This window comes from Theropithecus gelada, chromosome 1 (genome assembly GCF_003255815.1).
Source record: "Theropithecus gelada isolate Dixy chromosome 1, Tgel_1.0, whole genome shotgun sequence".
In the NCBI taxonomy this organism is placed as follows: domain Eukaryota; kingdom Metazoa; phylum Chordata; class Mammalia; order Primates; family Cercopithecidae; genus Theropithecus; species Theropithecus gelada.
Genome location: NC_037668.1, coordinates 5,809,427 through 5,831,702, shown reverse-complemented (window position 1 = coordinate 5,831,702; position 22,276 = coordinate 5,809,427). Strand labels below are relative to the sequence as shown.

The 22,276-nt window shown below is 35.3% G+C and overlaps 1 protein-coding gene across 2 annotated transcripts in view; it reads right to left on the bottom strand.

The window, feature by feature from the left end:
- MAGI3 (membrane associated guanylate kinase, WW and PDZ domain containing 3) overlaps nucleotides 1-22,276 on the bottom strand; it is a 293,074-nt gene that overhangs the window by 78,580 nt on the left and 192,218 nt on the right. For both annotated transcript variants that reach the window (XM_025364094.1, XM_025364092.1), the window contains exons 3-6: nucleotides 21,082-21,201; nucleotides 16,336-16,545; nucleotides 10,947-11,121; nucleotides 7,016-7,095 (exon numbers count right to left, since the gene is read on the bottom strand). In XM_025364094.1, the coding sequence (XP_025219879.1) occupies nucleotides 7,016-7,095; nucleotides 10,947-11,121; nucleotides 16,336-16,545; nucleotides 21,082-21,201 (585 nt within the window). The remainder of the gene's footprint in view (nucleotides 1-7,015; nucleotides 7,096-10,946; nucleotides 11,122-16,335; nucleotides 16,546-21,081; nucleotides 21,202-22,276) is intronic.

Below are 22,276 nucleotides of genomic sequence, written 5' to 3'. Positions count from 1 at the left end.
TACATGGATGAACTGTATAGTGGTGAAGTCCGAGATTTTAGTGCACCCATCACCCAAGTAGTGGGTGTACCCATACTTGGTACACACTTTTGTACCCATAGCTTAGCTCCCACTTATAAGTGAGAACATATAGTATTTGGTTTTCCATTACTGAGTCACTTAGAATAATGGCCTCCAGCTCCATCCAAGTTGCTGCAAAAGACATTATTTCATTCTTTTTCTTGGCTGAGTAGTATTTCATGGTGTATGTGTATGTGTGTGTATATATATATATATATACACACGACATTTTCCTTTTTTTTTTTTTTTGAGATGGAGCCTCGCTCTGTCACCAGGCTGGAGTGCAGTGATATGATCTCGGCTCACCGCAACCTCCACCTCCCATGTTCAAGTGATTCTCCTGCCCCAGCCTCCCGAGTAGCTGGGATTACAGGTGTGCACCACCATGCCCAGCAAATTTTTGTATTTTTAGTAGAGATGGGGTTTTACCATGTTGGGCAGGATGGTCTTGATCTCTTGGCCTTGTGATCTGCCCACCTCAGCCTCCCAAAGTATTGGGATTCCAGGTGTGAGCCACCACACCTGGCAATACCACATTTTATTTATCCACTCATCATTTGATGGGTACTTAGGTTGGTTCCTAAGTTGGTTCCATATGTTTGCAATTATGAATTATGCTATGATAGACATACATAAGCAGGTGAGTTTTTGATATAATGACTTCTTTTTCTTTAGATAGGTACCCAGGAGTGGGATTCCCAGATCAAATGGCAGATCTAATTTTAGTTCTTTAAGAATGCTCCATACTGTTTTCCATAGAGGCTGTGCTAATTCACATTCCAACCAGCAGTATATAAGTATTGTCTTTTCACCACACCCATGCCAACATCTATTGTTTTTTGACTTTTTAATGATAGCCACTGTGGCTGAAATAAGGTGGTATCTCATTGTGGTTTTAATTTACATTTCCCTGATGATTAGTGATGCTGAGCATTTTTTTTTTCATATGTTTGTTGGCCATTTGTATATCTTCTTTTGAGATATGTCAATTCATGTAATTTGTCAACTTTTTACTTTTTGGTGGCATTATTTGGTGGGTTTTATTTATTAATTTTTCTGATTTGAGTTCCTTGTGGATTCTGGATATTGGTCCTTTGTCGGATGCATAATTTGCAAATATTTTCTCCCATTCTGAAGGTTGTCAGTTTCCTCTTATGATTATTTCTTTTGCTGCGTAGAAGCTTTTTTGTTTAATTAGGCCCCATTTATTTTTGTTTTTGTTGCACTTGCTTCTGGGGTCTTTCTTTCCATGTTCATCAGGGATACTGGTCTGTAGTTTTATTTTTTTGTTATGTCCTTTCCTGGTTTTGGTATCATGGTGATACTGGCTTCATAGAAAGAGTTAGACAGGATTCCCTCTTTCTCAATCTTTTGGAATAGTTTCAGTAGGATTGATACCAATTATTCTTTGAATGTCTGGTAGAATTTGGCTGTAAATCCATTTGGCCTCGGGCTTTTTGTTGTTGTTGTTGTTGTTGTTGTTGTTGGCAATTTTAAAATTACTGATTCAATCTCACTGCTAGTTATTGGTTCAGGATTTCTACTTATTCCTGATTTAAGCTAGGAGGGTTGTATGTTTCCATGAATTTATCTAGTCCTCTAGATTTTCTACTTTGTATGCATAGAGGTATTCATAGTAGCCTCAAATTATCTTTTGTATTTCTGTGGTGTTTGTTGTAATGTCTCCATTTTCACTGAGCTTATTTGAATTTTTTCTCTTCTTGGTTAATCTAGCTAATGGTCTACAAATTTTGTATATCTTTTTCAAATAACCAGCTTTTTGTCTCTTTGATCTTCTATGTATGTGTACATGTATATATATGTGTATACACACACACACACACACACTTCGACTTTTCTTTTATTTTTTGAGACAATCTCATTCTGCTTCCCAGACTGGAGTGCAGTGGGACAGTCTCGTCTAACTGCAACCTCTGCCTCCTGGGCTCAAGTAATCCTCCTACCTCAGCCTCTGGAGTAGCTGGGACCACAGGTGGGTACCAACATACCTGGTTAATTTGTGTATTTTTTGTAGAAATAGGGTTTCACCATGTTGTTTAGGCTGATCTCAAACTCCCAAGTAATCTACCTGCCTTGGCCTCCTAAAGTGCTAGGATTATAGACACGAGCCACTGTATCTGGCCCACTGTTTTTGTTTGTTTCAGTTTCATTTAATTCTGCTCTGATCTTTTGTTATTTCTTTTATTCCACTAACTTTGGGTTTGTTTTTGTTTCTCTAGTTCCTTGAGGTGTGATATTACGTTGTCAATTTGTGATATTTCAGACTTTTTGATGTAGCAATTTGTGCTATAAACTTTCCTCTCAGCACTGCTTTGCTGTATCTCAGAGGTTTTGATAACTTATGTCACTAATATCACTCATTTCAAATAATTTTAACACTTCCATCTTGATTTCATTCTTAACTCAGAAATCACTTAGGAGCAGACTGTTGAATTTCCATGCATTTGTATAGTTTTTAGGGTTCCTTTAGGAGTTGATTTCTAGTTTTATTCCACTGTGGTCTGAGAAGATACTTTATATGATTTTGAGTTTTAAAAATTTATTGAGACTTGTTTTGTGGCCTATCATATGGTCTATTTTGCAGAATGTTCCATGTGCTGATGAGAAGAATATATATTCTGCAGTTCTTGGGTAGAATGTTCTGTAAATATCTGTCAGGTTTATTTGTTCTAGAGAGTAGTTTAAGTCCAGTGTTTGCTGATTTACTGCTCCAATTATCTATCTAGTGATGTCAGTGAAGTATTGAAGTCCCCTACTCTTATTGTGTTGGTATCTCCTTTCTTAGGTCTAATAATAATTGCTTCATGAATCTGGGGGCTCTAAAGTTAGGTGTATATGTATTTAGTATTTCAATACCTTCTTGTTAAATTGATCATTTTATCATTGTATAATGACCTTGTCTTTTTTTTTTTAACTGTTTTTGCTTTAAAATCTGTTTTCCCTGACATACCAATAGCTACTCCTGCTCACTTTGGGTTTCCATTTGTGTGAAATATCTTTTCCACTATTTTACCTTGAGTCTATAGGAATCCTTACGTGTTAGATGAGTCTCTTGAAGACAGCAGCTATTTGGTTTGTGAATTTTTATCCATTCTGCCGATCTTTTTCTTTCAAGTGAGCATTTAGACCATTTACATTCAACATTAATATTGAGATACAAGGTAGTATTACAGTCATCATGTTGACGGTTACCTAGTACTTTGTTTTCTTCACTGTGCTATTGTTTTATAGGTCCTGTATTTTTTCTGGGGGGGGGGGCGGGGGGTGGTGGGTAGAGTCTCACTCCATCACCCAGGCTGGAGTACAGTGGTGCAATCTCGGCTAACTGTAACCTCCGCCTCCTGGGTTCAAGCAATTCTCCTGCCTCAGCCTCCTGAGTAGCTGGGAGTACAGGTGCCCGCCACCATGCCAGGTTAACTTTTGTATTTTTAGTAGAGACGGGGTTTCACCATGTTGGTCAGGGTGGTCTCAAACTCCTGACCTCATTATCCACCCACCACAGCCTCTTAAAGTGCTGGGATTACAGGCGTGAGCCACTGTGTCCGGCAGTCCTGTGAGTTTTATGCTTTCAAGAGGTTCTATTCTGGTGCATATCAATTTTTTGTTTCAAGATTTAGAACTCCTTTTACCATATCTTGTAGGGCTGATCTGGTAGTGTAAAATTCCCTCAACATTTACTCGTCTGAAAAATACTTTATTTCTCCTTCATTTATGAAACTCAGTATTGCTGGATACAAAATTCTTGGCTGACACTTACTCTGTTTAAGGTGGTTAAAGATAGGACTCCAATCCCTTCTGGCATGTAAGGTTTCTGCTGAGCGTCAGTGTACTTTAGTCCTTCTACAGGATGTAGATGGTATCTCTAGCCCTTGTAGTGAGTGTTGATGGTATCTCATTGTAGTGATAACTAATGATAAGCACCTCTTCATGTTCTTCTTGACTCTTCTTTTATCTTCTTTTGTGAAGTGCATAAATCCTTTGGCCATTATAAAAACCACTTTATTGAGGTATAATTTACATATACAATTCATCTGTTTTAAGTATACAGTTCAATAATTTTTAATAATTTATGGAGTTGTAAAACCGTTACTACAATCCAGTTTTAAAACGTCTTCATAACTCCAATAAGATTCCTCATGCTGTTAACAGTTAAATCTCTATTTTTACCCTTAGCTCAAGGCAACCACCAACCTATTTTCTGTTTCCACAGATTTGCCTATTCCAGACATTTCATACAAATAGAACCATATAATATGTAGCCTATTTTGTCTAATTTCTTTCACTTAGCAGGTTTTTGAGGTTCACACATATAGCATGTATAGTATTTTGTTTCTTTTTATTGCTCAATAGTATTCCATTGTAGATTAGAGCACATTTTATTTATCTACTCATTGGTTAATGGACAGTTGGGTTGTTTCCACTTTTTGGCTATTATGAATAGTGCTGCTATGAATATTTGCATGCAAGTCTTTATGAGGACTTTTATTTTCATCCTCTTGGGTAGATACCCAGGAGAAAAATTACTAGGTCATATGGTAAACTTATATTTAACCTTTTAAGAAACTGCCAAACTGTTCTCCAAACTGGCTATACCATTTTCCAATGGCACAGCAATGTACAAGGGTTACTGTTTCTCCATGTCCTCCCCAAGATTAGTTAGATTAGTTACCATCTGGTTTTTTTTTTGTTATAGGCATTGTAGTGGGTGTAAAGCAGTATATTACTGTGGTTTTAATTTGTAAAACACCTAATGACTAATAATTTTTCATATCTTTTCATGTTTTTATGGGCTGTTTATATATTTTCTTTGGTAAAATGTTTATTAAAATATTTTGCCCATTTTAAAATTTGGCAACATTATTGAATTGTAAACAGTTCTTATAAATTCAGAATTTAATTCCTTTGGCAAATATATATTGCAAAGTCTGTGACTTTGTCTATTCATTCTTCAATGGTGTCTTTTGATGAAGAGAAATTTAAAGTTTCTATTACATGCAAAATATTAATTTTTTCTTCTATGGTTCATATTTTTTGTGGCCTGCTTAAGCAATCTTTGCCAATTCTGACATCATGAAGACACTCTCCTATATTTTCTTCCAAAAGCTTTGTGGTTATAGCTTTTATGCTTAGGTCTTTGATTCATCTGAAATTAACTGTTTGTATGAAGTGAGGTATAGTTGACGTTCATTTTTCCATATCAGTTGGCACCTTGGTTGAAAATAAAGTGACTACATACATGTGTTTTGATTTCTAGACTCTCTATTTTCTTCCACTGATCTATTTATCTATCCTTATGCTAATACCAAACTGTCTTTATCACTGTAGCTCTAAAATAAGTCTTCAAATCTGGTACCCTATGTCTTCCAACTTTGTCTTTTTCTTTTAAGGTTCTTTGGCTAATGAACATAATATATCTTGTCAATTATTATTATTATTATTATTGTTATTATTAGTATTTTGAGACAGGGTCTCACTCTGTCACCCAGGCTGGAGTGCAGTGGTGTGATCACGGCTTACAGCAGCCTCAACCTCCTGGGCTCAAGCTATCTTCTCACCTCAAGCCTCCCGAGTAGCTGGGACTACAGGTGCGTGCTACGACACCCAGTGAGTTTTTGTATTTTTAGTAGAGACAGGTTTCACCCTGTTGCCCAGGCTAGTCTTGAACTCCTGGGCTCAAGTGATCCATCCACCTTGCCTGTGATTACAGGCATGAGCCACCATGTCACCAGCCTCTTATTAATTATTTTGTCTTCCTTAATGTCTTTCAATTATGTTTTGTAGTTTTTAGTGTTGACAGCTTGCACACTGTTCAGAAGATTTGTTCCAAGCTATCTAACTTTTTTGATGCCACTGTAGAAAGAATTTTAAACAATTCCATTTTCCGATTGCTTCTTCCTAGAAAACTCTTAATAACCCTTATAATCATGCTGAACAATATATGTGGAAATTTTGTTTAATTTCTTTTTATAAATTGGACTTCAATACAAGGGGGACTATTGTGAGCCTCATTTTATGCTACTTATTTTTAAAAACCAATTAATATGTAGTTTCTGATTAGTAATACAAAACAAATGCAAATTTTATTCATTTGCAAAGGTAAAGACATCGCAAACAATTTTGGAGGAATAAATTCTATACTTATTTACAGAACTCTACTCTTTTTAAAACTTTGTTTATTTATGAATTTTCAGAGACAGGGTCTCTCTGTTGCCCAGGCTGGAGTGCAGCGGCATGATCACAGCTCACTGTGATCTCAAACTCTTGGGCTCAAGCAATCCTCCCATTTCAGCTCCCCATATAGCTAGGACTACAGGTATGTGCCACCACACCCAGGTCAAAACTATACTGTTAAATGTAATCTATAATATATAAGACAGATAAGTGCTATTATCTGATGATTCTTAGAGAAATAATTTTTCCTTTAAGCAGTAAAAAGTAAGTGTGTATATGTGTGGGGCCTATATTAAAGACTTTCATTGAATTTCTACTGCTGCTGTAAATGGCTAAGGAATAGCTATAGATACTTGCATATCTACTGTAATGTATACTAAATTAAGTATACTTTAAAAACTTCAAAAGACATGATAAACCTAGCTTATGGTTGAGGATGTGCCTAATTTTTAAATATTTATTTAGCATTTTAAAAGTCTGTCTTCGGGACAGATGTCAACGAAAGGGCAAATGTATTTTATTGTTGTTGTTGTTGTTGTTTTTATAGAGAGTTATGTAATCCTGAAAAAGAAATGAAATCTCTCATAAAGTTAGATGTAATGATGTAATTACCACAGTCAGTTGATTATGATATCCACCCACTGCTTTTTTGCTTGTGTACATTATGGTTTGTTTAGGGTTTTGGAAAACCCATTACTGGGGCAAGAAGAGCAAGAAAGGATTAAGAGAATAAGTATGATAGAAAAAGTTTCTGAATCTCTACCTCCATCTTCACAGTCTTCAGGGGCTTTGGCTTTCTTACAAAGACGAGGATCCAACCAGGTGGTTGTCTTGGTATTGTGGCTGTGGAATAAAAATTTTAATTAGAAACAGTAAAATAAAGGAGGAGAAAATTATTTCAAAAGTAAAGATTAAAAGTGACTAAAAAGTATATGATGGTTGAACATTAATATCCTAGAGCACCATTTGTATTCCTCAGATTCATTCATTAACCCTATTGTTCTCAGTCTACTTCAAAATTTCCATAAAGGAATGGTAATGCTAAGGCACTAACTTGAGAATCAAGACTTTAGAGAAGGCCTAAAATGCCAAGTATGGAATAACAGACACTATTTAAGCAGTTAAAAATGTTTCAAAAGGTGGGTGCACAGCCACATACTGTGCATTATCTAGCCAACAATACTGCACTGAAAACCTTGTTTGCTCACTGGCTGAACTCCTTCCTCCTTCCCTTCAAAAAGTACTATATTTCTTGCATGCCTGTGATATGTAGGTACTGTGCTGGGAGTTGGAATATAAAGATAAATAAACAATCAGATAGAGCCCCAGCCATCAGGGACTCTTTAAAATAAAAGAGAATAAAATAAAGACTTTTAAAGTGGCTGTTTCTGCCACATGCAAGTAAAAGCAACAGGTATAAATTCTGCTCTACAAAACTAAGTTTTCATCAGCATGATCCACACAGGGAAAAAAGAGAAGAATAAAAATATCCTGCTCCTGGCTTCATTTTATGATATAGGCCAAAGATGACTTTAGAGAGCAGTATCTGTTTAATTTCATTAAATGTCATAGTCACTTAGTTTCAGACCAGGTCACCATGCAGCAGATACTAATGCCCAAACAAAACTATCTCATTGCTCAGTGGACAAACAGTGTTAGTTTAAATATCTGAAGTACAAGGATATTAAAGAAAGAAAAAGTCATGGAAGAAAACACAAAGGAAGGGAATAAAACATAAATTAAAGTTATTGTTATTATTATTATTATTTTGAGATAGAGTCTTGCTCTGTTGCACAGGCTGGAGTGCAGTGGCATAATCACAGCTCAGTGCAGCCTTGACTTCCTGGGCTCAAGTGATCCTCCTGCTTCAGCCTTCCAAGTAGCTGTGACTACAGGCGTGCACCACGATGCCCAACAACTGAAAAAATTTTTTTTGTAGAGAGGCCTTGCTATGTTGCCATGCTGGTCTTGAACTCCTGGGCTCAAGTGATTCTCTTGCCTAAAGTTATTATTGGAATACAATGTCATACTTAACTGAAGTAATTAACTGTTATTAATTAGTAACAATGAACGTAAACAAGTTATTTTTCCTGAGTGTGTTTAACGTGAGATAAACTCACTAATCTGTACCTTGACCACTCTTAGAAAATGAAGCCAGTAAGGTTTCAGGGAATTAATCATATCTTCTATACCTTTTCTAACTGCTGAGCTACTTACAGAGCTATGCAGCTATTGCCAGGTATAAATAATATTAGCTGGTAGAATGTAATAGAAACACTTTTTTTATTTTTATTTTTTTTTTATTTTTTGAGATGGAGTCTCGTTCTGTCACCCAGGCTGAAGTGCAGTGGCCCGATCTCGGCTCACTGCAAGCTCCGCCTCTCGCATTCACATCATTCTCCTGCCTCAGCCTCCCCAGTAGCTGGGACTACAGGTGCCCACCACCACGTCCAGCTAATTTTCTGTATTTTTAGTAGAGACGAGGTTTCACTGTGTTAGGCAGGATGGTCTCGATCTCCTGACCTCATGCTCCGCCCTCCTTGGCCTCCCAAAGTGCTGGGATTACAGGCATGAGCCACTGCACCCGGCCAGAACACTTTTTAACTATGCTGAATAATAGCTAATTTCTGTAAAAAAAAGTGAGATTGTTTCTAGAAAGTCTATATTACTCATGCTATTAGAGAAATAATCTCCCCAAACTTAAAAGTTTTTTGCTGAGAAAAAATTTAAAAAATGAAAGGGATGAGAACTCAGGGGCCTAGGAGCCACGCAGATTGTCAGGAAACAACAACAACAATAACAACAGCATGAAAATACCTTGCTAAATCAAACTAAAAACTGCTACTTGAGAAAAGCTTAACTTAGGTTCCCATGATCCAAAATTTTATTGCTAAATTAGCAGATGTAGGCAATTTGCTAAAATTTTACCCAACATTTTCCAATGAAAAGAAATATCCATAGGGGCTATTCTATATGAACATTATTTTCCTACAGTTGCATTTTTCAACAGCAGCAGTAATACAGATCAACCATATTGGTTATACCAAACAAAACAGCTTTATCTAGCAGCAAATATTTAACTATATTCTACACATTAACCCTTTATTATGTAAGGTTTATAAATATTTTCTCCTATTCTATATATTGTTTTTTCAATCTGTTGATTGTTTGCTTTGCTATGCAGAAATTTTAAAGTTTGATGTAGTCCATTTTTGTCTACTTTTGCTTTTGTTTCCTGTGCTTTTGGTATAATACCTAAGAAGTCCTTGGCAAATCCAATGTCATAAAGCTTTTTCCCTGTGTTTTCTTCCTTTTTATAGTTTCAGGTCTTATGTTTAGATCTTTAATCCATTTAAATATATTTAACTATAAAAAGATTTCTTTTTATAAATTGTTCTCCCCTTTACTAACTTAGCCCTGTTTGCAAGGTGAAGTACTATCAGATTAAATGTCTCATAATCTGTTTTTAAAGATATTTTAGCTACTTCTAATGACTGTACACCTTATTTTGGGGTTTAGCTCTAAAGTCAGCATGAAAGTCAAAAGTCTAAATTTCCCTTAACAAACCCCTTAAAGTTGTCAGTAAAGAATATACCACCTGGTTGTACTTGTTTTACATCATTGTGGTCATGAATGTTTATATAAATGTATAACCTCATCAATAATGTGCAATCTATAGTAAAAAGAACGCTACACATCCAAAGATCTATGTCTTTTAAAAACTAGAATCCTATTTGGTATAGCAAGACGCTCACTCTTTTGGAAGGGGATAGAATTGCGAATATCTGAGGAAACAGATTCAAGATCCCCACTACAAATTCATTTCTGAGTATATGTTCTTTGAGTGTAGTACCCAGACCCAAATATTTTAACCATTATTTAATTGTTATATTCTGTAACTTTACTACATTAATATTCTACCTTTGGGCAAATTACTTTAAGATGAGAATTACACCTACATGAGAACATACTACATTAATATTCTACCTCTGGGCAAATTACTTTAAGATGAGAATTACACCTACATGAGAACATAAAAATTCTTCATGATAAAACTTCCAATAATTATTTGCATAATATTATTCTCTAGTACAAACAACATACAATTTTAGGTTGATCTAATACATGTGGTAATCAGTATCTCTATAAATACTATATTAATAGTGCTTTCTCATAAAAGTAGTGTTTTTTGTGAACTTAAGTTTGTACCAATTACTCTGACATCAAGTGATATTTTCTTCCTACATCATTCAACTATATTGCCTGAACACATCAAACTCAAACTCTAGGACTGAAAATATTTAATTCAGATAATAATATGTTCCTACTCATGATGACAATTCTTGAAATCCTCATTAAGCTGGACAATCTAACTAAAAGTTTTTTAATAAGCAAAGCAAAATACCCTTTATTCTTTACATTTTTCACCATTCGTGATGAACTGTTTTTAATCCTCCTGCTCTTATAAAACCAGAAGTCAAATACACTATTCCTTTATCCAAGTCAAATAAAAATGAAGTGTCAGATTAAATCAGATTAAAAATCAACTGTCAGTTTTATGAAAACTATTTTTAAAGAAAGAAAAAGAAATGAGTCTTCTGAAAAAGGTTTGTGTCCAAAATGGGGTTTAAAAAAATCTTAGGCAATCCTCAAGGTGTTAGGGCATGTTAGAAGAGATAGAGACATTTGCTTACTCAATGAAGTAGATCATCCCTGTGTCAGTGTAGGCCATTTCCCAGTTTTTGGGCAGTGGTTCCAGAGTCTCATCTCTCATCATATAATTTCTAAAGTCCATGGAGCTATTTGTTTGGTTGTAACTTGGAACAGTCTTCATCCAGTCAGATGACTCAGAATGCCTCTCTCTGTTTTCTGCCATTGTTCAAAACAGAACAGTGTGAAAAGTAGGTAAAGTTACATTTTTCTTCAAACAGCACCTTTCATTTCTAAAAAAATTCCAAATACGTAAATATTGCAAATTTCTTGTCTATTATGTCCACATTCTGCTATAAATTTTAAAATAACCAACATATTCAACTCTTTTCCCCTACTCATTGACAACTAACTCTGTATAGCACCTCTGATGCTAGTCTGGGAAAGAAGCAAAAAACAACACTAGAATTAATTCAGTATAAATCCTAATAAGCCACAGCAGCTACAGCAGCACTAATGTAGTCCTTTTATGTGTCAGGCTCTATTTTAAGTGCTTTCTATAAATTAACTCATAATCATCACAGCAACCCTGTGAGTATCCATTATTAAACTCCCTGTTTTACAGACTCAGAAAACTAAGGCACAGAGAGGTTAACTTAGTCATAATTACACTGCCAATAAACAGCAAAGCCATGAGTTGAATCTAAGTGGTCCATGCTCTTACCTGCTATACTAAGCTGCTTTGTACACATTTAACACTGGCCTTTAAATAATAGTAATTTTTAAAAATTACACTCAATAGAGTTCCTGTTGTTAAATATAATTCCGTTTAGTAATATTAAAATCCTTTTAGAGTCCCAAGGCCCATAATGTAGGTAAGAATACTAAAATTTGGGTACTGTCTAGGGGGTTCACAATTCGTATACTTAAAATTTGTTTCTAAAACTTAAACGATGCTATGTGATATCACTACGACAACTTCAAATTGCAGGCAATGGCCAGATTCAGAGAATCTAAGAGAGATCTTATATATCCTGACATATCCTTCTCTATAGTATTTCAACTCCAACCATCCTTTATCTAACCATGCACTACTACTTACTACCTTTCACTATTCTTTATCCTCTACCCATTTCCCCATTGCCCTGCTAACCGAACTTAAATTCCATGATGAACCATTATAATTATTCCCTTGTAAATATTCCTGATTCCTTTGCCCTAACCTTACTTCGTAATACTGCCTGGCTAAATCAGAACTCTGCTTAAATCCTACTCTCCACCTACTCCATGTCAGCATATGCAGCTGAATACAGGCAATGTTGACAAGTTTACTTTAAATTCATGATCACTAACTTTAAGTGGGCATTTAATGATCATGGTGATCATAGCATATTTCTTTAGTTGATTCACTCTGACACTCTCCAAGATAATTATTTCATACCTTCTTTCTCCTTAAACCATCCACTACTTTTCCCTTATCCCTCATCTCATTTGATGACCTTGTGTCTTATTTCACTAAGAAAATAGAAGCAAGCATAAGAAAACTTCCACAAACTCCCACCATCACATCTACACAGCAACTGTGCCCATTGACTCCACCATCTGTTACTATGGAAGAACTGCATGTACTCCTAGCTATGGCTAACCCTCCAATTATAAACTATATCCCATCCTCTCTGCTTACAGCAATTCTTTCACTCTCCTTCCTGCATCACCAATCTTCTTTATCTATTAGATCATATCCATCCACATAAAAACATGTTCCCAGTTCAGTAAAAAGAAAATAATTCTCTGGCCGGGTGCACTGGCTCACGCCTGTAATACCAGCACTTTGGAAGGCTGAGGCGGGCAGATCACGAGGTCAGCAGATTGAGACCATCCTGGCTAACACGGTGAAACCCCCGTCTCTACTAAAAATACAAAAAAAATTAGCTGGGCATGGTGGCGGGGGCCTGTAGTCCCAGCTACTCGGGAGACTGAGGCAGGAGAATGGCGTGAACGTGGGAGGCGCAGCTTGTAGTGAGCCGAGATCGCACCACTGCACTCCAGCCTGGGCGACAGAGCGAGACTCCGTCTCCAAAAAAAAAAAAAGAAATTAATTGTCTTTACTCCTTGGCAGCCAACGTATTTCTCTCCTCTTTACACCAAACCACCTTGAAATAGTTTATATTTGCTACTTCCTCTTCCGCTCTTCCAGTTCCTCTGGACCTCACTCCAACAAGGCTTTTAAATTCCTATCATTAAACTATTCTTATCGAGGTCAGCAATAACCTCTACATTGCTATATCCAATGATCATTCCTCAGTTCCATCCTACTTGAGTTATCAGCAGCATCTGATCACTTTCTTCCTTGCACATTCAGTAACCTCCTAACTGGTATCCCTATTTTGCCCATGTCCTCCTTTTGCCTATTCGCAATACAGTAGTCAGAATAAGCCTGTTAAAAACTGTTGTACCATGTTACTCTTTGAATCAAAATCCCAAATGGTTTCTCATTTCAGAATAAAAACTAAAATTCTTCCAATGACCTACAAGATCCTGTATGATATGCATTCCTCCCTCTTCATACCCATCATTATCTAAATGATCTTACTGGTTACTATTCTATTCTATTTCCCTCCATCACCCAGATCCAATCACTCCAATAGAATGCATTGTCCACATTGTATCCAACCACTCTGGTTTCCTTGCTATTGACTGAATATTCTAGGTATGTTTCCATCTCCGGGCATTTGTACCTCCAGTTCTGTCTGTCCAGAATGCTCTTCTCCCAGATATCCTGAGTTTACTCACTCGATTCTTTCAAGTCTTTTCTTCCACACTATCTAAAATTGCAAACCTTGACCACCATATCTTACCACCTCCTGCTCTGCTTTGTTTTTCTCTGTAGCACCATCTAACACACTATGTATGTTATTCATTTAAGTTGGCAAGTTCTGTCTCTCCCACCAGAAAGTATAGTTCATGACAGGTTTTTGTCCGTTTTGCTCACTGCTTTATTTCTAGCATTTAGCACAATGGCATTTAGTATTCTAGTAAGTGCTCACTACATACTTGTTGAATAAATAAATGAATCAAGCACATGATTTATTTTCTATGCAGAAAAAATGACAGAAATCAAAAGGTACCTAATGTATAAATCAACCAGGAAAGGAGTTACATTCTTGGCAACTAACCATGTTGGAGAAAAGCAAAAGCAAGTATATAATCTATAATATTTTTCTTAATAAAGTTCCAAGTGATTGAATAAAGGAGTTTGCTTAATAGCCAATGACTTGTGAAGATGTTCTTTATATAAAACCATTTCTTAGAAAAAAATTATAATTATTACATAACATATATTATTGTACAAGGCCATTTTAGCATTCTTTTGGGTTATTTCTTCAGTAAGATATAAAATAATAAACATACTGGTGTGCACAAATAAACCTCTACCTAACTTCTCCTAATTTCTGCTCCCAAACAATTTTCTAATTTTTCAAGGCAGGGATTCAAAAACGATACACAGGCCAGGCACGGTGGCTCACGCCTGTAATCCCAGCACTCTGGGAGGCCAAGGCAGGTGGATCACCAGAGGCCAGGAGTTCGAGATCAGCTTGGCCAACTTGGTGAAACCCCGTCTCTACTGAAAATACAAAAATTATCTGGGCAGGGTGGCACATGCCTGTAATCCCAGCTACTTAGGAGGCTGAGACATGAGAATTGCTTGAGCCCGGGAGACAGACTGCAGTGAGCCAAGGTCGCACCACTGCACTCCTGCTTGAGCAACTGAGGGAGACTCTGTCTCAAAACAACCAACCAACCAAACAAAGAAACAAAGAACAACAAAAGCAATACACAAAGCACATTTCCCCAACTTTGATTAGTTAACTAACAACTGCAGTTCATACTTATTCAGAAGGTGAATTCTGTTTGTAGGCAGGTGCTTTGTATTTTTTCACTTAAATGTCCTATATATTTTCTATTACAAAGAAATATGTAATTCAATGTAAGTGTCCTATGGTATCTATACATAAGAGGTAGTATACGAACTGCCTCCCACACACCCTTGGATATATTCCCTTTAAATATTAATATCAAAGAGTATATAACGTCAGTTTAACAAGTGACTTACATGAAGCATAAACTATAGAGATTACAAACAAGTTTACCTCTAAAAGAACTGCAATGATCACTTAAAGGCTCTGTATTAGGAAGTAAAAAAACAACATTTTCTTTTCCCTTAAATCAAGAACATATAAATTCCTATATTGGGAAAGATTCATGGTCTCCAATCCTGCTGTTTAGCATTTTTAAATGTTAACAGACTTAATTTTGTGGGATAGCAGAGCTGGTATCAACATTAAAAGGCTCAACGGTGTGATGACTCCCCTTCGTAGCTCCTAAAAATTAGATGTGAATTCACCTAAACCTTTTAAAACCTGTTTTTAGTATTCACATTTAAATACATTGGGGTAATCCATTTAACATTAAACACACTATGTGGCATAACTACGTAAAAAGTTAGGACTATAAAACCGAACTCACACTCTGGAGTGGGACATAAACAATGAATGTATTAACTCATTGTTTAATACATTCATATACATATCAAATTTTAATAATTGATGAAGAAAAAGATAAGGGTGCTTTGGGAAAATGATAAGGACATGTGTTCTGCAAATTTGAGGATTTTAGTTCCTATTACATGCCAGGCACTGTTTTTGATGGAAGAGACAGAACAGTAAACAAAAAAAGCAAAACTTCAGCCCTCTGAAGTTTACATTCTAGTGTTCTGAATGGAATTTTTGCAATGGGTACCATTGAATAAGCTCAGCTATGATTTTATGGTTTCCTAGTTATACTCTCAGTTACAAGTCTAATAACCCTCTAAGCAATCACCACATTAATTAGCGCTACTCAAAATGAGCAGATTCTTCCCCACTGAATTTCTGCTGGTTTTACGTTTAATGAAGGGACTCATATTTGAAAATTTGAGTGAATCTAAAATTTAAATTCAAAATATTATAAACCAACCTTTTAGATAATTTTTACCAGCACACTTTCAAACCCTATTTACTTTGTTTAGGCTGAAGTCTACATTCTAAAACATCCATATATTGTTTACATCCTATAAAGGAAGACATAGACCAACAAGATTCCCATATTGCAACATCAGAGGCAAATCTCAAGTATTTTAAACAGCAGGGTAATTGCATATATTTTATTACTAATGATAGCTTATCATTAATTTATCCAAATTGGAAAAATTCACTTTAGCTTATAGGATGGTCTACAGAAATACACTTTGTTCCACATACAACCTTTACAAAAAAATTAAAATCCCATCACTTGCTCTTCATATGCTTTGTAGAAAATTTTAGTGGTTTTAATTCAATGTAATAGTAAAATCAATCTAGAAGATCAGTTAAAAGTTGTTCATCTATTACAAACCTGCGTTTCCACTGCCATTAATAGCTTCCTTGTCCTCATCTTCTTCCTCTTCAGGAAGAGAGCTATCCATTCTTTCCATCTTGCTGACAGATGTAGTTCGTTTTCTTTGAGATTCTGCATCAAACTCATTATCAAAGAGGACTTGATCAACTGGATCTGGCTGAAAAGGGCTGGGTTCTGCTGGAGGCTTGGGAGTTCCATAGAAGTTTCCTGAAGTGAGTAAAATAGCAGCTGAAATTACTAATGTTTAAGTGAGAGTCAGAGCAATTTGACTTAGTGTATGTCTCTGCCCTGTTTTTCACAAAGGAGTTTTGAAATATCTACCAAAGGGCTGGGCACGGTGGCTCACACTTGTAATCCCAGCACTTTGGGAGGCTGAGACGGGCGAATCATTTGAGGTCAAGAGTTTGAGATCAGCTTGGCCAACGTGGCGAAACCCAACTCTACTAAAAATACAAAAATTAGCCAGGTAAGGTGGCACATGCCTGTGAATCCCAGTTACACAGGAGACTGAGGCAGGAAAATCATTTGAATCTAGGAAGCAGAGGTTCCAGTGAGCTGAGATTGTGCCACTACACTCCAGCCTGGGTGACAGAGTAAGACTCTGCCTCAAAAAAATAAAAAGTAAATTAAAAAAAATTAAAATATCTACGATTGGCCAAAAGGAGGCCAAAGCACTCATCTTAGGAGAGAGCAGAAATAGGGGAAAGAACTAATTTCTCAAGTGCTCTTCACCATATATTATCTAGTATTTTCATACTATTTGTTTAAGGCCAGGAAATTGACTGTATGTATGTAGATTATTCATTCCTACAGGGATTGCCTTACATGGGTTCTGAATTAGGACACAATTTGTGAATTTAAATGCATTGATGCTGTCATGTAAGACTAATTGGCATAAAAGGTGGGGGTAAATGAGGATAAAACTAACTGAAATAATTTTGTTCTAATGTGTAACATAATGAACTATTTTGGTAAAATGAGGAAGTAAGTGGGTAAAGGTTAAGCTAAGAACTAACCAGGTCAGATAAAAATGTAGGATGTTTATATAAGGGTAATTTTTAAAAGTTTTTCTGAGCATTCTATTATTTTATCTGACAATTTATTGAACAAATAGAGACATTAGCAGGATCATTCAGTATTGGCTTACTCTCAGGAAAGCAAGAAATACTTTAATTTTCTCTTGAGAATCTGTAATTTTTGCAGTAAAAATAAATGTTCCAGAAAAGAATGAAAACAATTGAGTATCTTCTCAATTTGTCATGCAGTTCCTACTAGGCCGCCAAATAATATGGGAAAGCACTCAACAGGTCAAGCCAACATTAACAGCTTGTGGTTCCTACTACTTTTGACATTCTATTAATCATTATGCTAATGTTAGAGAAATATATATATGATGAGAGAGTAAAATACTCATGATTCTTCTAAATTCATATTTTCTAATCAAATTCTTCGGCTCCTAAGGAAGTAATTAAGATGCTCATTCACCTAACGTAAATTAATAAGGTAGATAATTGACTGTTTTTTCCTAGACGGAAAGTAGCATAGGTTCTTCCCCATAATGCTGAAACAAATCTAGATATTACATAGTTTACCTTAAATTGTGCATGTTTTGAGGGGGAAAACATTTAACATGAATTCTTTGGAAGTTTGACTTTCAGCAGGAATTGTCATTAAAATAATGAAGACAAAACAATAAAATCAAACTAAAAAACTTTTCAGCGACATCCTGTCTCTCCCTACTCACCTACTCCCTTGTTTCCAAATCCATATTTGAAATGGAGTTACTCCAATCGTACAGATGGATGCAAAGATTTGTATGAAAACAGACTAAACTTTCTGCAAACTTTCTAGCTCGGAAGTAAAGCAAAGAACCAATGAAAAAGCCAGTCACGCTTCTCTGGGGTAGCCGGCACAGAAATACATCAAACAGAGATTTGGCTGGGGATTAGGAGGTTCGAGGGTCTCTCTTTTTCCTGAATTATGCCTATTAATCACAGTATCAAGGAAACTGGATATACCATGACAGAAATAAAAAGTCCACTTTTTCTAAATAAGGTAGTAGTATTACTAGAAACACATCTTACTGAGAATTCTTGGTAATTATTATCTAACTTGAGAAAGTTTAACCTTTTTCTAAGGGGAAAATATAAAAATGCTGGATATGATGACTGCCATCCATAATTACTGAAAAGATTTTAGGATTTCATAATAATTTGGGGCAGTTTCCTTGTTAAAAAAGATAATTACAGGGCTTAGATTAAAAAAGAAAACTAGCATTGTTTATAAATAAATTAGATCTATTTTTCTTGAGTTATTGGTAAATATCAAGTTTTCAGATACAGTATACAATTCCAAGGGTTGTGAACTCTAACTATAATTACTGACAGAGAAAGTTTTTCATTGTTTTAGAGCTGTTTTGAAGTTTTTTTATTTTCTGAAGGCTTTTTCATTTTTATAGAACTGCCAACTATTCAATATTTCAAATATATATAAAATTACAGACTGTAGTATCAGAATAGTATTAGAAATATCTATGTATAAAATTTACTTACATAAATATGTGTACATGTATCAATTTATTTATATACACATCATCTAGATATTATTGCTAGATTGCCTTCAAATCTCCCTTTTTTTTCTCTTTAAGGATATATATACATGGTCACATCTACAATTAAAGCTCTAACTTCCTGTCCGTATAGCCACTCCCTCCCTGAGCTGTCCTGAAGTTGGTATGTGTCTTTCCTCCTGAATATACATTTAAGATATGTATATATGCATCTATAACATGTAAACACTATTGTTTTCATAAAAGCTTCAGAGAATACTTTCCTAACATTTCACATATTTTTTCATAAATAGTATAATATAAATATCGTTTTGTAACTTTTTATACAATTTTATACCTTTATACAATTTTATACTTTTTATGCCTCTTAACACTTATTAATGTTCATACCTATAAATCTAGTGCATTGAACTGTTCTATAGCAGTCCATTTTTATGAACAAATTAAATGTATGTTATTCATTCTACTAAAGGAGAGTTGTTTCCATTCTGTCACTGTTTCACACTATAACAAATATTCCCATACGTGTCTATACATGCATATGCACAACGGTTTTTCCTGAGTAGATGTCTAGAGGGGAGCATTGCTGGGTCAGAGTTATGTATATCTTCAAATTTACTAGCCACTGCCACAATGTTCTCCAAAAGGATTATACTATTTTATATTCTCACCAGCAATGTATGGGAGTTTCCATTTCTTTCAATTATCAGACTGTAAAATTGTTGCCAATCTCTGAATGTGAAATGAAATGATGCATTTTCTTTGAATTGAGCACACAGCAATAAATAATATATAATATGCCACTTCGTCCATACCAAGCTCTTATATTTAATGGAACAAAATGTAGAATATCTTCATCATTTAAGGGGAGAGGGCTTCTTTTAAAAAAAAAAACAAAAAACAAAACTTCAAAAGCACTTTAACCTTGTTCATCGCAGTATTCCTAGATCCTCTTATAGAGCTTAGCACATAGTAGGTACTTAATAAATTATTGTTTAATGAATAAAACAGGATAAAACGAATGAACAAACGAATGAGTCATGAGTGCTAAGCCCAGAAAAGGTAGTTAGGTTAAACTTAGCAGATGAAAGGAAATCATTGAAGGTTCTGCATAGGAGAGACATGATAGAGCTGCTCTTGAAGACTAGCATGGTAGCAATGGGCAGGGTGGAAGAAATTGGAATAAATGAGATCAACAGCAACAGTCCACACATGAGCTCTTCTAGTAGGCCTACAACGAGGTGGTGAAGGTGAAAGAAGAGCATTGTGAATGCAGCTACAAAAGAAGAATGATGAGATTTGGCAAATGGATGTGAAATGTGAGAAAAAGGAGAAAGTAAATAATGATTTCACTGTTCTGAGATCATGGTGCTGCTAAAGAGAGAAATGATGAAGAATTACTCTTTTGGATAGAACACAAATGCATATTTGAATATGCTGAATTCCAGGTTAGATATTTTTTGAACACTATCTTTAGGCACTGAAGATAATATCAAGTATGAAAGACATGACCATTACTATCACAGAGCTTGTAAAGAGGCAATTATAATAGTATGAAAAAGCAATGATGGACCATAGCATAGGTGCTATGGAAGTGGATAAGCTTGCCAGGGAAAAGTATGCTACATAAGGGGAAAAATAGATCTAACAGAATCATTTAAAAATGGAAATTGATCTCAAATATCAAGTATCAATGGAATCAAGTGGGTAGAGGAAACAGAAATGAAAAGAAAACCAATTATTCTGTTTTTGTTGTTTTCTCCCCATATTTTATACTCTCTTTTGTCCAGGATAGTCAAGGTACATATAAGTTTTTTAAGAGTTCAGATTTTGAATTCCCAACCACAAATAGAAAGCAATCAACAAATACTCATTGAGTTCACATGATGAATGTGAATTACTATGAAATATATAAACTGGCCAGTTTGACTGATTTTTAGTACATTGTTCACAATCAACTTTAAAATATGACAGACTTTTTTGGTTTATTATTTAATCCCATTTGTAATTAGTAAATTACAAATCTCTCCATTAAAAGAACATTTTCCCGAAAACAGAGCAGAAAAAACTTTTTCAAAAAGTGGTACTTTGCTAGTCAAATTCCCTCTGAAATAATTCCAGTCGTTTAGATAGTTTTTTTGGGTGGGGGGTGGTGGTGTTATTTGGGGACATACCATCATATGTTCCACTTTCTAACAATGCTCCACTCTCTTCCAGTGCTTTGAACTGTTCAACGGAAATGAAATTATAATCCACTCCTGGTACTTCCCCATCCCTGGGGGCCCTTGTAGTGCCTAAGAAAAAAGAAAAAAAAAAGTAGGTTGTAAACTACTTTTAAACTTCCAAAATATTCAAAGTAATAGAATATTTCATCTATAGAGAACACTTTAGAGATACGTCATTCCCCTGCCCCAACTTTATTAAGGTAAAATTCACAGATAAAATTGTATACATTTATAGCATATAACATGTTTTGATATATGTGCACACCTGGCAAAAGATATACTTATTTTAAAGTAGTTATCCTACGTATTTTTTTCATCTCTAGCATAAATGTAAACATTCTACTTACTAGAGTCATGAAAGACAAAAAAATAATAATTTTTATAAGTTATTTTAATGAACTTTATTTTTAAAACTTGGACAAACACTGGTTATAAAGTTACTTTACAAGTGAATAAAATGCTTAAGATAGGTATTCACATATGGCTTCTTAGCTTTTATTTTCTTCAAGTAATTTTAAAAAATTAAGTAAGTAAATTGTTTCATAAAATTAACTGCAGTAACAGATCACTAAATGCTAAAGTACAAACTTTCTTTCAGCTTCAAGGTACAAATTCAGGTTATGGCAGCATTGCTACATTTTACTAAACAAGAGTCACTTTTATGAAATGTCATTTCAAACACTACGTAATACAAAGAGATCCAGGATTCTCACTGGGAATAGAGTCTGGGATTTGGCTGCAAGTCTAGGACAAGAACACTTTCCTTCTTAAACCTGTTTCTCCACTTAGGCTCCTATTCAGTAATAGCACTCCAGGTAGGAAATCTGAGTCAGTCGTCTTGGGCTCCTCCCTCTACTCCACATCCAGTCACCAAATCTACCTCATAAGTATCTCTAAATACTTCTTTTCATTCCCATAATCACTGAATTCATATCATTATCTAGGACTTGTATTGTTGGTACTCCCAGGTCAACCTTTACCTCTTCCCAGCTACACTCCAATTATCCCGCCAAACTGCAGTCAGTGACTTTCTAAAACACAGTCTGAAGAAACAAAGAAAATCTCTCTAAATCCATCAATGGCTTCCCATGATCCTTGGTATAAAATCCAGATTCTATAACAACACATTTTACAAAGCCTTCCT